Raw genomic sequence first — 15,535 nt, 5'->3', positions numbered from 1 at the left:
ACCCAGGGTCTTGCACTTGCTAGGCCAGCCCTCTACCACTGAGCTAAATCCCCAATCCCATATGTTGCATTTTAAAAAGAAATTACTTGAATTTGCTGATAGGTTTCAGTGCAGGTTTGGTGTATGTGGCTCCACTGAGCAGAGGTTTGCTGCTGGTCACTGTGGAATGCTATCACCAGGTTTCTGTGTCAACTGAGGTCAGAAGAAAAGAGGAGCCCTGGGCCTCCTGTGGTGCTGAGGAGACAGCAGAGTCCAGATGATGTGTGAACTAAGGCTTAAAAGAGAGACTGGAATTTGCAGAGCAAACAGGCACAGGAAACACATTCCAGGCAGTGGGAAGAGCGTGGGTACTGACGTGGGGTCATGGGACTGGCTTAGCCAGATGTGACCCAAGCTGATCTCCTGAGGGAGTTGGGGAATTCTCATCCGAAGTCTCGGGGTGCCTGCATTCTGCAAGCTTGGTTTTCTTTGAGTATATGTGCATGTACTGCACCTCTCATTCTGAAGCCCATGGTGAGTTCTGGTGAAGGCCTAACTCTGTGCGGAGTATCTCCAGCCTCTGAGTAGCTCAAGTGTGTGTGCATAGCCCATCTACAGAGCTAAATGACACATCCCCAAGCCTCTGACTATAATGTCCACCTTGATGAGTCTCCCTCCATGTGCAGCAGCAGGGCCTGCTGGAGTGTCTTTACAATTCAATTCTAATTTATCCGGTATAGGTTCTGTAATCTCTGAGGAGGTCCCTGCCTTTGCTGCCTGAATAAAGTGCTGTCTATCTGTGAAGAGCCTCACCTCTCTCAGCTCCTCCTTGGCACTGAACTTCCCAGTTGTGCATTTCTGTGTGATGCACTCTGTTGTTACTTAGGACTTTAGCTGCTGCTGTTACAGGACCTCACTAAATTGTCCAAGATAGCCTTGGATTTACTCATTGTGTAGCTTAGAAGGTTCCAAGACTGCAACCCTCCTCCCTCAGAGTAACTGAGATCACAGGCCTAAGCCAGCATACCCCCAGCTTGCCCTCTGCCTTCTAACAGTCACCTTGTGAAGGCTTTCTTTGACTGTCCACTTAGATTTTCTAGATGCCCAACTGAGTTGCTTTTTCAGTTTTTTTTTTTTTTTTTTTTTAAATTAGGTTGGGGATGTATCTCAATGGTAAGAATGCTTGACTAGTATGTGTAAGGTGCTGAGTTCAGTCCTTGGTATAGGGAAGAAAAAAAAAATCACATACCTATAATCCTAGTACTCAGCTGGGCTGAGACAGTGTTGCTTTGAGTTCCTGGCCAACCAGGGCTATAATCTGGGACCCAGTGTCAAACCTCCTTAAGTTTTCTTTCTTCATTTTCAGTTCTTGTTACAGTACTTTTCTTCTGAAGAATTGCCTGCTTGTGCCTTGTGTGCTTTGTCTGCTTTCATTTAAAGATGTCTGTTCTCCATGAAGCATGACTGTATGTGTTAAACATTCTCATCGTAAGAGGAAGCTTTGGACAGGCCTTCCAAATCCAGTGGAAGCGTCTCATAGGCTTGGGTGCCCTCTGCAGACAAATCTGCATGTTTGCGGCTGCTGAGCTGGGCTTTGTACTAGTTCATTCAGAGCTTTGATTGATGCTCATCAGTTGAGTGATTATATCCTGGTGGGGGTGTTTTCAAGGCACCCTCCTCTTCCATCCCTCCTTCTCCTCTCATCCCCCCCCCCCCACCTTCCTGGCTGTTTTACCAGAACATCAAAGTCACCAGATCCTGAACTAACTCTATTAGCTTTCTGTTTGGTTTTCCTAACGTTCCCCTTATACATTTAGCCTGTAAAGCTGAGGTGTTGTCCCTTCTTTGCCTTCTCCCATACTCACTGTCACCAGATCCTCTTAGTTTTGAGTCCTGCCACCCTCACACCTTCCCTAGCCATATCAGGTGCCTCACAGGCCCATCCAGTCTCTCAGCATGTGCTGATGAGCAACTTTGTGCACAACAGTAAGGCAGATGCTGTGCCCATTGCCTGTGGTGAGGAGAAAGCATCCAGCTAATGAAGCAGTGGACAGAGGAGAGTTACGTGCTTTGAAAAGAATCTGGAGAAGGGTGCCTTTCAACCCCAGAGAGAGAACAGATGCAGAGCCCAGGGTAAACCTGCAGGGTAGGGCACAGAATGGACACTGTCTTATCCTAATCTAGTAAAAGAAAAAAACAACAACAACCATAAAACATCCAAGTATCTCCACTTGCTATCTTCAGAATGCTGGCTGCAGTTGCACCCATTTCTGTGTAGAGCCCTTGAAGGAGGAAGAGCAGAGCATACAGGGTAGAAGGAGGAAGCAGGCAAGCCTAAGGGCTTCCCTCTTGAGCTCCAAGTAGGTGGTGGTGAGAAACTGTGAGATGAGTGACAAGTAAGCTCTACTGGCCCATTTTAATTGTAATAAAATGGTCTCTGAAATGCTGTACTCTTGCTCCATGTTTTCCCTGCTAAACTGAGGGCTCCTGGGAACAGTCAGTGTCCCTCCCATCACCATTCAGGCCCTGTACTTAGTATAGAAGGTACCAATCCCTGGAGTCAGTAAGCAGTGCTTACCTCACGCCTTTTCTTGTGCTTCTGCATCTGAATTGGCAGATTGTTCCTACTGTCCATGTGTCTGGGCAGAGATACAGTCTGGAAGGCCACCGCTGAGATTTGGGTCCATACACCCGCCCTTGAGCAGACATGACCTGAGAGTGGAATGAGACTGCATTCTGTAGACTCCTGCACCACAGAGCCATGTACCTTCTTGGAGCACATTGCACCTGTGTCCAGTCCCTGAACATCTGTTGAACCAGAGGCACTAGTGAGGGTTTGCAGCCACTTCAGAGACCATGCTAAAAGACAGTACAGGAGTTGCCCTCTGTTGGATCCTCAAGGCTTCAGCACTCTAAATGGAGTGTGTTTCTCTCAGAGTGCTGTGTCTGCAGGAAATGAGAGTCTTAATCAAGTGTGTAGACCATTATATATCAATACTCTCTTGAAATAAAAATCAATTAATAGAAAAATGATATTTCTAAAGAAATACAATATGCAAGCCAAACCTCCTTATTTCTTTTAAATGTTGTCATGTGTGTACCTGTGTGTGCGTGTGAATTCGGACATGTTTGTGCGTACTATGGATGTGTATGTAGATAACTTTGAGAAGCTGGTTTTCTCCTTCCACCATGGAATGCAAGGACCAAACTCAGGTTCAGGTTTGTCACAGCAAGCACTTTCACTTCCTGAACCGTCTCACTGGCCCAGGCTGCCTTATAAACTCTGGCATCCTAAAAAAAGTTCCTGGCTGTGGAAGCTTCAGAAAGCATCCACCATGTCCCCTGTGGTTTTACTGGGCCCCATTTGTGGGTTGCACTCCCCACTATGAGCAGGCAGACTCTGTTACTTGAAAGTTGACTGGTTCTGTCCATAATACTATCCAATTTTTTTTTCCCACTGGATCACAATAACTATTGCTTGAAAGACTTAGGTTTCCAGAACTCAAGCTAGGTTTTGAGGTTGCAGTTAGCTGCTACTGTCATCCACTGAGTCATTTATCAGGTGTTTGGGTGTGTCAGAGGTCTTTCTTCAGATCATAGTCCTGCACAGAATAATTTCAGTGACCATAGCTCCTGCCTGAGGTCACATGCCCTCTTGACAGCAAATGCTCTCCATTGTGCTGTGCCCCCTTTCCTATCCCCAGCTCAAGATTGTGACCTTTCTTAGATGGTCTGTGCATGTGAATCACTGTTGTAAAGCTCTTGCTAATAAACTCCTTTTCTAGAATGCTGGCAGCCAGAGCAGAGCTACAGTCTGATGAGAAATCTTGTTTTCCTTCTGAGCACTGCTTAAAATAGTGACTTGGCTTCTTACTACTGTGCACAGTACTGTACTAAAAAAGGGACTTTTTATAAAGTTTAAAATGTGGAAGTCCTGTCTACATAAAGCCTATTATGTGTTCCTCTCACACAGTGGACCCAGGCAGTCCTGATGAAAGAAAACCAAAGAGGGAGCTGGGGCACAGTAACAAAGGGCTGCCTGCCAGAGAACAGCCTGCTCCGACAGCCGTTGGCCTCCCTACAGACTTCCTGGGAAAGGGCCTCTGTGTTGAAAGCCTTGGGCATTTTTTAGCAACACAAGTGTAGAGTCAGGAGCTGACCTGTTTGTTACTGTGTCCCTAGAACCTGATTCAGTGCCACACAGGTGGGAGCAACAAACAGAAACAGTGCAAGACCCCAAACTGTACAGAAGATCCCCTTCCAGTCATCAGAGGGCCGCTCTGACCAGGCGTATGGTACTGGAAGAAGAAATAAATGCAGGGCCTTACCCCAAAAATTAAAAAGACGGGGCACAAAAATGGCTCAGTGGATAAAGGCACTTGATACCAAGCCTGGAAACCTGAATTTGATCCCTGAGACTCACATGGTTGAAGGAGAAAATCAACTCCTGCAGGTTGTCCTCTGACTTCCACTCATGTACCATGGTATGGACATATGCACATGTTCACATATACACTAAATATATAAAATTAAAGATACTATTTAAGGAGATAGAAATCACCCAAGGTGCACCTAAATTTTGACACTGTGGCTTGGTTAGGCATAAGCTTACTGGTAGAGCACATGTCTAACATGTTCAAGGACCTCAGTTATATTCCCAACACCAAAAAGGAAAAGAATTATGAGCTTGTTGTCACAGACCCAAGAAATAATTACCACTTGGGAACACAAACAGCACAATGACATGGTGTTTCTCCTAGACATGGTGCTGGGCAGAGGCAAGAAGACCAGCTGGACACTGCTACTGTAGTGGGGTTAGGGCCGCATTATTTGAGAGTTGGGTATAAAACGACAGACGTAAGTCTAGATATCTGACAATAACATACACATACCAAATGAAATTATCTTGGCCTTTGTTTTAATCTCTAGAAACCTGACGTGAGGCTCTCTCGAGGCAGCATCGACAGGGAGGACGGGAGTTTTCAGGGTCCGGTAAGCACCCACCTGTACTTTTCCCCAGAGCTTGGTCTCAAATTCTGCTGGGCTGGAGCCTTACAGATTGTATTTATTGTAAGAATTGTAAGACATCCAGGCATGTTGACGATCGTTCATGATATAGGATAGAATGGCCCTTCTGTAAATAATGTGGTGTGTGTTTGTTTTGTTTTTAGAGACAGGGTCTCTCTGTGTAGCTTTGTGCCTTTCCTGGAATTTACTCTGTAGCCCAGGCTGGCCTTGAACTCACAGAGATCCGCCTGCCTCTGCCTCCCAAATTACCGGGATTAAAGGTGTGCACCACCACTGCCCAGCATGAATGTTATCTAAGACTGTCACTATGCCGTGTACCAGATTCTTTCATTACTGCTCCATTGCTGATGCAGACTTTTAGCATTACCCTGAACTTGTGTACTGTAAGGATTAGAGTAACAGCTACACAGTTGTGATTTGCTTTTTTTTTTTTTTTTTTTTTTTTTTTTTTTTTTTGAGACAGGGTTTCTCTTGTTTTGGTGCGTGTCCTGGATCTTGCTCTGTAGATCAAGCTGGCCTTGAACTCACAGAAATCTGCCTACCTCTGCCTCCCGAGTGCTGGGCTTGAAGGCGTGCGCCACCACACCCGGCGATTTGCCAGCTTTTTATCGGTTTTCTGGTTTGGTTGGGGTTCCTAAAGTAGGGTCTCATGTAGCCAAGACAGGCCTCAAAGTTGCCAAATAGTTGAGGTTGGCCTTAAACTCCCTTCTGCCTCCATTTTCTGGGATGACAGGTGTGCCACATCATGCTGGACATGACCACAAATTTTCCTAAAGTCATAGAAAACTTGTTCAAGCAAGATATCTTTTTTCTGGGTGTTAGGACAGAAACACCTGAATTCTCTTTAAACAGCTAGAATCCAAACAACTACCTACCAGTGCTGTTCTACATGGGTGTACCTTGTTAGATGATACCACAGTGCTCCTAGTTTCATTGAACTCCCAACCCAGAGGCTTTCATACTGTGCGTGAATTTTACTACTGGGCCTGTGAGTACAGTGCAGCCCACAAACACTGTCATTAAATGTCTGTCCACATTGGCCTTGTTTTTGTGGCTCCTCTCATACAAGACACCTGGATATTCCCCAGGCACTTCTGTTTCCAAAGTGGTGCATGTCCTCACCTCAGGGCTCAGCTCAGAATTCATGGTGTGCTCCATGTGTCCACTGTCTCTTTTCACTTGGCTTCAGCCACATAAGACAAAGAATCGGTTTTGTGCCCACAACAGTGCCAAGAGCAGAGCAGGGGCTTAGTAACTTCTCTGACATTCAGTAAGTGGATGGCTGTGAAATAAAAAGCACTGTGCAAAAGCAAGTGGTTAGAAAATCATTCTTCATACCCTCCGCACTGAGGAGTTTGCAAGTCTGGGACCCAGCTTAGTGGTAGGGTATGCCCTTTTAATGCAGGAGGTGTCCTGGGTGGTTCCCCAGAACCACCCAAAATAAGAGGGTTTCTCTAGGTGTGGTGACACATAGCTGTAGTCTCAGTCTTAAGATGCTGAGCAGATGGCTCAGTGGTTAAGAGTGTTTACCGTTCTGTTGTAAGGACTCAAGTTCAGTTCCCAGCACTCATGTCAGGCAGCTCACAAATGCTGTAACTCCAGTTCCAATGGATCTCTTCGGGTATCTTCAGGTACCTGTCACACGTGTGTGTATACACTTATGTACAGAGATACATACACACTGTAAAATTTAAACATCTTTTTAAAAAAAAATGATGTGAGGCAGGAGGGAAGATCAGTTAAGCTCAGGATTTCCTGCCCTGTCTAGGCAGTGTAGTAGAATCTATCTTAAAAACCAACCATATTAGTTAACTTTTTTTTTAATTTTTTTTTATTTTTTTACAACTTTATTTCTATTCTATGCCCCTTATTCTCCTAAAGCATAAATAAATATCCATAGCTAGATTCAAGAAAAAGTATAATGTAAGAACACTTAAAAAAATGTTCAATCAGATCCAAACTTAGATATGACACCTTCACTATTTATTCACTATATAACCTTGGATACATCACCCGACTTGTTTCATCTCATCTGTACTATAAGGACTGAGGCATCTGGAAGATTTGCTGTGAGGACTCTCTGAAATATGGATTGTGAGTGGGTTAAGAAAGAATAAGGGGGCCAGCTGTGGTGGTTCACGCCTTTAATCCAAGCACTCTGGAGGCAGAGTCAGGCAGATCTCTGTGAGTTCCAAGACAGCCAGAGCTACATAGTGATTCCATGTCAAAGAAAGGAAGGAAGGAAGAAAAGAATAAAGCATGACCCATTTAAACTTACTCCAGAAATCACTGACACCCTGGGGGAACGTTATGCTCTATGGGAAAACAAATTAGCAAATCAGTGCCTCGTGGGTATTAATGTGCCCATGAGTCCCATGGGGACCATGTTAACTTTTTTGTTATGATAAAACACCATGACCAAGGCAATTTATAGAAGAAAAAGTTTATTTGGGGTTTAATGGTTCCAGAGGGTTAGAGTCCATAATGGTAGGGACAACATGGCATCAGGCAGCTAAAACAGCAAGCATCAAGCAGAGAAAGCAAATTAGAAATGATGTGATGTCTGTAAATTCTCAGAGCCAGTCTCCAGTGACACACTTTTTTTTTTTTTATTAATTAGTCAATTTTTTCGCAGCCCAACCACAGTTTCCCTTCTCTATCCCTCCCTCCTCTCCTCCCAATCCCTCTCCCCAACCTCCCCACCTCCTATCCACTTCCTCTCTCTTCCCTTCAGAAAAGTGCAGGCCTCACATGTATATCAGCCAGCAACGTCATATCTAGTTGAAGCGAGACTAGGCACCTCTTCCTCTATTAAGGCTGGATGAGGCAACCCAGCAGGAGAAAAGGGTCTCAGAGGAGGCAACAGAGTCAGAGACAGCCCCCCACCCCCACCCCAGGAGTTCCCACAAGAGGACCAAGCCACACCACAACTGCAACACATGACACACTTCTGTCTCTCTCTCTTCTTTCTCTTTCTTTCTTTCTTTCTTTCTTTCTTTCTTTCTTTCTTTCTTTCTTTCTTTCTTTCTTTCTTTCTTTCTTTCTTTCTTTCTCTTTCTTTCTTTCTTCTCTCTCTCTCTCTCTCTCTCTCTCTCTCTCTCTTTCTCTCTTTCTTTCTTTCTTTCTTTCTTCTCTCTCTCTCTCTCTCTCTCTCTCTCTCTCTCTCTCTCTTTCTTTCTTTCTTTCTTTCTTTTTTTTGTTTTGTTTTTTTTTGAGACAGGGTTTCTCTGTGTAGACCAGGCTGGCCTCGAACTCACAGAGATCCAGCTGCCTCTGCCTCCCAAGTGCTGGGATTAAAAGCATGTGCCACCACCACCTGGCCACACTTATAACAAGGCCTGAACTGTCCCCAAACAGTGCCACCAGATAAGGGCCAAGTGTTGAGACATGTTGTAGCCTGTGAGGGAGATGCGCACTTAGACAACTATACCTTCAATTTAAATAATTTAAATACTCAAATAAATGATTTTTTTTTAAGTCAAGATAAATAGCATTTAAAAAAAAAAACAACTGTGATTCTGAGACAAGGTTATAAAACAGTTTTGAGAGTGGGCCAGGGATTAAACTGTACTAATTTTAGGTAGAAATAGTCTTGTATTTCATCTTTTTTTTTTCCCCGGGGGGCGGGGGGGGGGGGGGGGAGAGTGTCTCTAAGCTAGCCTACATTTGCCTCAGACTTGCTGTGTAGGCAAGGATGACCTTAAATTTCTTATCTTTTGCTTCTATCTGCTGGGATTACAGGTATGTGTCACCGTGGTTGATAGGATACTGAGGAAGTATGCTACCAACTGAGCTACATTCCTAGCCACGAAATAATTTTAATTGTGTGTGCTACTCTGTGGCTCTGGTGTTTTAAAGAAGTGCTTATTCCAGTTGAAATAAAACAGTATATATGTATGTGTGGCTGTATGTAGACGAATTTCTAAACAGTCTTATTAAATAAGAATCACAGAGCCAAATACAGGGGTAATAGCCAAAGAGATCAGAGAAATATCGAATAGCCACGACTAGCCTTAGCTTACCACCTCGCCATCGCTCCCTGAGAGAGAGCTTTTTCCTATCTAAACTGTGCTTTTATTGCCTTCCTGTTCTGCCTTCTCATTGGCTTTAAGCCCAACCACATCAGTTCCTCGTCACTGCCTGTCTGTACAGACCTCCAGGTCTCTATGGTTGGTACTGGGTGTGTCCTTGACCACACAGAGACTCTGCCTGCCATGTGATTGGATTATGGCTCGCTATGTGACCTCTGATCTCCAGGCAAACTTTATTTATTAACATACAAATAAAATCACATTTCAGCACAAATAAAATATCACCACAGCTGTATATGTACATTAGGATAAGAGCTTCATCACATTTAGACTTGGGTGTAGTTTTGTTGTTCTCCAGTGGTGGGCATTCAGCCCAGATGCTCACACATGCTAGCAGGCATACCCCTAGCTATAGATTTGGCTATAACCCTAGCAAATAGATTAATGCAGGTGCAGTTTCAGAAGTTGGGTGTAGTAGCATGTACCTATTATCCCAGGTCTTGGAATGTAGAAGCAGGAGGGTCAAGTTTAAAAACACCCTAGATTGGTGGTGTCACACCCCTTTAACGAGAAGCAGAGGCAGGGGGATCCCTCTAAGATCAAGGCCAGCCTGGTCTACAGAGCAAATTCCAGGACAGGCTCCAAAGCTACACAGAGAAACCCTGTCTTGGGGGGAAGGAGTAAGGGGGAACAGGCTGGAGAGATGGCTCAGTAGTTAAGAGCACTGACTGCTCTTCCAAAGGTCCTGAGTTTAATTCCCAACAACCACATGGTGGCTCACAACCGTCTATCTACAAATGAGATCTGTCGCCCTCTTCTGGCCTGCAGGGATACGTTCAGACAGAACACTGTATACATAATAAATAAATCTTAAAAAATCAAAACAGAAAAAAACAGCCTAGACGGCATACATTTATACAGTTTTAGACAGTACAGCTAGCGAAAAACTTGTCTTAGGTAACTTTTTATCCACTGATGGATTAAAAAGACTCAGAACTGTCTGTGAACTGGATTTCCTAAGTGGGCCTGTGCAATAGCCTAGATAACACTGGGTCCCGACAACACAGTGTCTCGGAGTCAGTGATATTGGGTACCTCTGGGGCTAGCAACTAGTACGACCAGGTCTACTACTATACTTGTTCTGACTATATCCTTACTATGATCTGAGTGATCAGCCAGAGGACAGGTGGGAATCCTAAGCAGCCAGCAGGATGAACACACACTCTGAAGGCCTCGAATTTTAGACCTTTAATGGTGAACAATGAGAATTTGAGACCACTGCGTTTAATCTCAGGGTATCCCAAATAGATTGGTTACTTGCTCTCTTACACTCAACTAAGGCTGTCAGGCATCTTGAGATTCCAGCACAGAGTTGAAGGTGAAGAACAGGGAAAGAGGAAGTGGGCTGTTACATCTGGCACACAGCAGTACACTGACTGAACTTTTCTTCTCCACAGACTGGAAACCAACACATCTATCAGCCTGTGGGGAAACCAGGTAAGTGAAGAAACGCATTGTGTGTGAGGAAGTATGTATGGTTTGTTAGGAGTAGGATTTAAGTGAAATGTCCTGTAATGCTCAGTCTTCCTCTGCACACGTGTGGTGTTGACATTAGGTCTGCACCTCGAGTACTGGAAAGCTGAGCTTACTGACAGAAATCATCAGAGGCCCTTCTTAGAACACGGGCCTCCTGTATGCTATAGCAATGCTAGTAGTGATAGGATTGGGGGTGCCTGGAAGTCTGCCCAAGAATGTGTAATGGGAACCTTTTTGCTTTTCCAGATCCTGCAGCTCCACCAAAGAAACCACCACGCCCTGGAGCCCCTGGCCACCTAAGCAACCTGGCAAGCATTAGCAGCCCTGCAGACAGCTACAATGAGGGTGTCAAGGTGGGCATCTAAGCCTGTGCAGCATAGTTTGTTCCAAGTTGGGGGAGGTCACTGAGTCCTCAGCATGTGGCACTCATGTTGTAGTGGTCAGGGATGTTGACAAGGAGACTGTAAGAAGCCCCAGGATTTAGCACCCCTTGTTCTGAACCTCTCAAGATTCAGAAAAGTATTAACTGGACTCTTTGCTATTGTTGACTAAGCATGCTAGACTTGAGGGACTTTATACCAGCATCCCCTTGCCAGATAGGAATAAATGAGGTAGATGCATCTTGTTTTAAACATGAAACCAGGATGCCTGGGGTAAGTGGGTACTTGCTGTTGTCTACACATATTTATAAATACAGCTTTGTGGAAAAGTATTTTCCATTTCAGCTCAGAAAAGGACTGCTGGAGTCTTGCTCAAACCAAGGGCAGCCTTTGACTCAGACACACCTGCGAGCTTCCTCTTGAAGGGACTCCTTAGTCTCTCCCTAGGGTTGTGTCACCAAACATGACTGTCTGGTTCTCTTGGTTCCCTTGTCTCCTGAGGACAGGAGAAAGTGCCCACCCTACCACCCCACCCCACTCGGTGACAGGCTCCCTCTCCCTGTGTCCCATTTTTCAATCTTATATACATTGTTTTGCATTTTAATAGCTCTAGAATAAGGGCGGAATTTATTTCTTAGTGGTTTAGATTTTTGTCTTGGGTTTTTTGTTTGCTTGCTTTGCTTTGCCTTTTTAATAAGGGACTGAGGGGTGGGTTAGTTAGTAAGGTGCTTGCCACATAAGCATGAGATCCTGAGTTTAGTCCCCAGAACCCATGTCAAAATATTAGGTGTGGTATCATCTCAAAATCTCAGTACTGGGGAGGCAGAGACAGACAGATCCTTAGGCTTCACTGGCCATCTACCCTAGCACAATCATCCCAATAAGAGATACTATCTAGGGGAGAACAAAAACCAACAAGATAGACAGGCATGGTGTTGCAAGCCCTTGATTCCAGTACTCTGGAGTCAGAAGCTGCAAGTATCTGTGAGTACAAGGCCAGCCTAATCTACAAAGTGAGTTCCAGACAGCCAGCACTTTATATATAAAGTGAGACCTTGTCTCAAAATAGTAAAATAAAAACCAGATTGGTGGCAGCTGAGGAGCAATAGCTGAGGTTGACCTCTGGCCTCCATGCATATGCATGAAATCATGCAAACATACAAAATGATGCATCATTCATGTGGTGGTATGTTCCTGTAATTCCAGCACTCAGGAAACAAACAGGAAGGTTGAATTCAAGGCCAGCCTGGGCTACATAACATGACTGTCTTTATTTAAAAAAAAAAAAAGTGCCTGTTATAATGGATGAAACCTTAAATCTGATGAGTATGGGTAGTTTTCTAGTGCTGCCTCTGCTACTTGCAGTGACAGACTTCCATATTATTTGATCCTTGCTATCAGTCTCACAAGGTTGGTAGTGGTCACATTGGTAGTGGTTACATTTTTCATACTAGATAATCATGGTTCACAGAAGTGGAACAGTTTGTTCAAGGTCACTAAGAGCCAATGATTGGACCAGCATGTCACTGTGGGTACTATACTGCACACTGAAAGTCCCTCTTCTGGAGTGATCAGAGTGATGTGATGTCATCTCAGAGAGAGAGGCAAGAGGGCACATCTTCACCATGCTCAGGGCAAGTTGGTCTGTGGCTCTGAGGGCACCATTGCCTTGTTCATTCCCCAATGACAAGAACAGCATGGATTTACTGTGGCACAGATTAGCATACTCGTGCAGTTATGTTGAGTAAACACAGCTGGACTAGGGTGCCCCTGCTAAGGGGATCAGTCCTAGAACACATGCTAGCTGTTGTCAGCTCCATGAAACCAGGCAACTTCTCAGCAGCTGTCAGCAACACTGGGTATTCTTGGAGAAGAAACTGGTAAAGACAGAAATCTTCCTAATACCGTGTCTTTAAATCTGAAAAGAGAAAGAAAAAGTTAGAGCAATGAACTATTCTCATTTCAAAAGCAGACAAGAGCAGACCTTAGAACTGCCTTGTGTTATAATGAATAGCTGGCCTGGAGTCCTGACATTTTCCATCTTACTCCATCAAGTACTCATGAGGAAGTATATTTGAGAATACCCGTAATATAGGATGTTGCATAGGGAAAAATCTTGTGTGAGAGAAATAGACTTATTTCATCTAGATGAAGATGATGTGTGTATCTTTTTTCTTTTTTTTTTTTAAGATTTATTTATTATGTATACAGTGTTCTGCCTACACACATGCCTGCGTACCAGAAGAAGGCACCATCTCATTATAGATGGTTGTGAGCCACTATGTAGTTGCTAGGAATTGAACTCAGGACCTCTGGAAGAACAGCCAATGTTCTTAACCTCTGAGCCATCTCTCCAGCCCCTGTATCTCTTTTTTCATTATCTGCTTAGTATAGGTAGTTAAACCCATCCTAAAGGAATAATATTAGGCTTTTTTGTTATTTTTTAAGAATATTTTTATATGAAGAAGTTTGCCTTGAACTATTTATAACTCAAATAATTCACCCAAATAACATTTATCCAGAAATAGTCTCCAATTTTCTTCGTAGGCTTTTCTTTTTGTAGTTCTGTTGTTTCCTACTATTCATGCTAGGCAGGCAGTTCACCCTGAGCTCACATGTCCTATTTTTCTTTCTCTGAGTTTTAAGCAGAGTAGGAATTGACTATCTATAGTAGGTAATGGATTTTTAACTGCCAACCCAGGAGTTTCTAAGTTATCAAATCTTTGAACAATAAAAAAAGCTATAATAGGTATCTCTCCAGCCAAGCTCTGACTTCTGTGCTCCCATAAAGGGTCCTAGAGGCACTATGACAGTGCTCTCCTTTGACTGCTTGAGCAAAGGTTTGTGTCATGCAGAAGGAGAAGAAGCTTTAAGCAGCATAGACTAAGTTTCCATTGGCCTGCTGACACTAAACAGTTATTTTATATCTTGATGCTAATGCTCTTTAGATATCCCCTCCAGGAAGCCCACACACCTTCCTATGCACTTCCTGTGAAGAGACAGATAACTAACGACACTGTGATCCTCAGTGCCCTGGAAACCTCTGGGTGTATACAGCTCTGATCTGAAGGCTCTGTGAAACTTAGAGTGGCATGGTGACTTTTAGACAGGTGTATAGGTGGCAGGCTGCTGCATTTCCCATGCCAGTCTGTTCACAGTAAGATAGCTAGGGGTTGAACTAAGGAGACAAAACAGCAAAGCCACTCAGTCTACAGAACAAAAATGCCAGCCTGATCAGCATCTATAATCCAAGCATTTTGAGACACTGAGGCAGAAGAGTCGAGAGTTTGAGACTAGCCTGGGCTATGTAATAAAATCCTATCTTTAAAAGATTTAAAAACGAATATGTACAAAACAACAACCACAGAAATGTGTGGGAAGGAGAGTTAAAAATTAGCTTCTGAAGTAGTTAGACATAGCCCCTACCTATAAGTCCATCTTAGACATCAAGGACTTGAAGGCTGAGAGACCATGTGCGGTGACTGAGGGTGGAGAGGTTTCTTGCCAATCTCCTAGAAGTCAGATGGCAGATCACTGGTTACACATGCCCTTCTCCTCGCTCACAAAGAATCTTGCTCTCTAGACTCTTGCACGACTGCCCATTGCCACTCACAGGCTTTGCATGCTGCCCTTATTTATCTCATGGGAATGAATGTTGCATAGCAGGGCTCTAGTAATGTGCTATGCAAAGAGCTGATGGCAGGCACAGGCCCTCTGACAGCCAGTGAGCAGAGACCACCCAGCAGGCTTGTAGCTAGTGCCTGGGTGTTCTGCTCATATGTTATATGGGAGTTTTCTGCTGCCTTATTAATATTGTTTTTCTTTTTTCCCTTTCTCTGATAAATTCCTTTAACTTTTCCTCACCTCTGTTCGACAATAGCCGTGGAGGGTAAGCACATCATATCTGTGTGTCTGTCTGGATCGCTTTATCACACCTAGCTCTCTGCATGTGACTCTGGACTAGCATGTGGATAGCCCTGTGGGAGGGCACACTTGCTTTGTTTGTCACCTCTCATGACAGACAGATGCCAAAAAGTGTGTTCATATTTTCCAGAGACTGGTACATGACCAGCTTTGCAGTGAACTCAGATGCAACTATCTGCTCCAGTGTGCCTTGCCAAGGCATCCAGAAATCTAGCGTAGCCTGAGGACCATAGCAGACCCATAATTGGATAGATACTATACAAGTTAGTCTTTCTAAAATGTACCCACACAACTTGAATTTTAAAATACTACTCAGCCTTTCCTAGGGGCCCCGAGTCCTTCTGCCCTCAGCACATAGGATATCATGGGTAATATCTGTGGCATCTCTGTGCCCAGGTCCTGTGTCATGTTTGCAGTCTATGGTTTAATATGCTTATTACTACTCAAGGAGCCGAGCCCTGCTGGCTTTGGTTTACCCAACAGTCAGCATAGGACTGGCAGGAAGTCCCTTCTCTGTTACTTGAATGTGAGTAGCTTTATGCAAGCAGATGGTGTCTGCCTAAAGCAAATGCATGTGAGTCCACATTTATTGTGAAAAGAGCCCTTTGCTGTTAGTATGTGAAGGCAGCAAAGCTGAGCAGAACTTAAAACCAGCAG

The 15,535-nt window shown here is 44.2% G+C and overlaps 1 protein-coding gene across 31 annotated transcripts in view; it reads left to right on the top strand.

The window, feature by feature from the left end:
• Positions 1–15,535, top strand: part of Ptk2 (protein tyrosine kinase 2) — a 228,806-nt gene that overhangs the window by 204,375 nt on the left and 8,896 nt on the right. For 16 of the 31 annotated variants that reach the window (XM_052747987.1, XM_052747980.1, XM_052747975.1 and 13 more), the window contains 3 exons: positions 4,909–4,971; positions 10,496–10,535; positions 10,821–10,927. In XM_052747987.1, coding sequence (XP_052603947.1) covers positions 4,909–4,971; positions 10,496–10,535; positions 10,821–10,927 — 210 coding nt within the window. Of the gene's footprint in view, positions 1–4,908; positions 4,972–10,495; positions 10,536–10,820; positions 10,928–14,834; positions 14,844–15,535 lie in introns of all 31 variants that reach the window. The other 15 variants (XM_052747972.1, XM_052747979.1, XM_052747976.1 and 12 more) reach the window with 3 other exon arrangements.

This window comes from Peromyscus californicus, unplaced genomic scaffold (genome assembly GCF_007827085.1).
Source record: "Peromyscus californicus insignis strain IS unplaced genomic scaffold, ASM782708v3 Scaffold_20__1_contigs__length_68692818, whole genome shotgun sequence".
Classification (NCBI taxonomy): Eukaryota; Metazoa; Chordata; class Mammalia; order Rodentia; family Cricetidae; genus Peromyscus; species Peromyscus californicus.
Note: the sequence above shows the minus strand (reverse complement) of the source record. Positions and strands in the feature narration are given on the sequence as shown.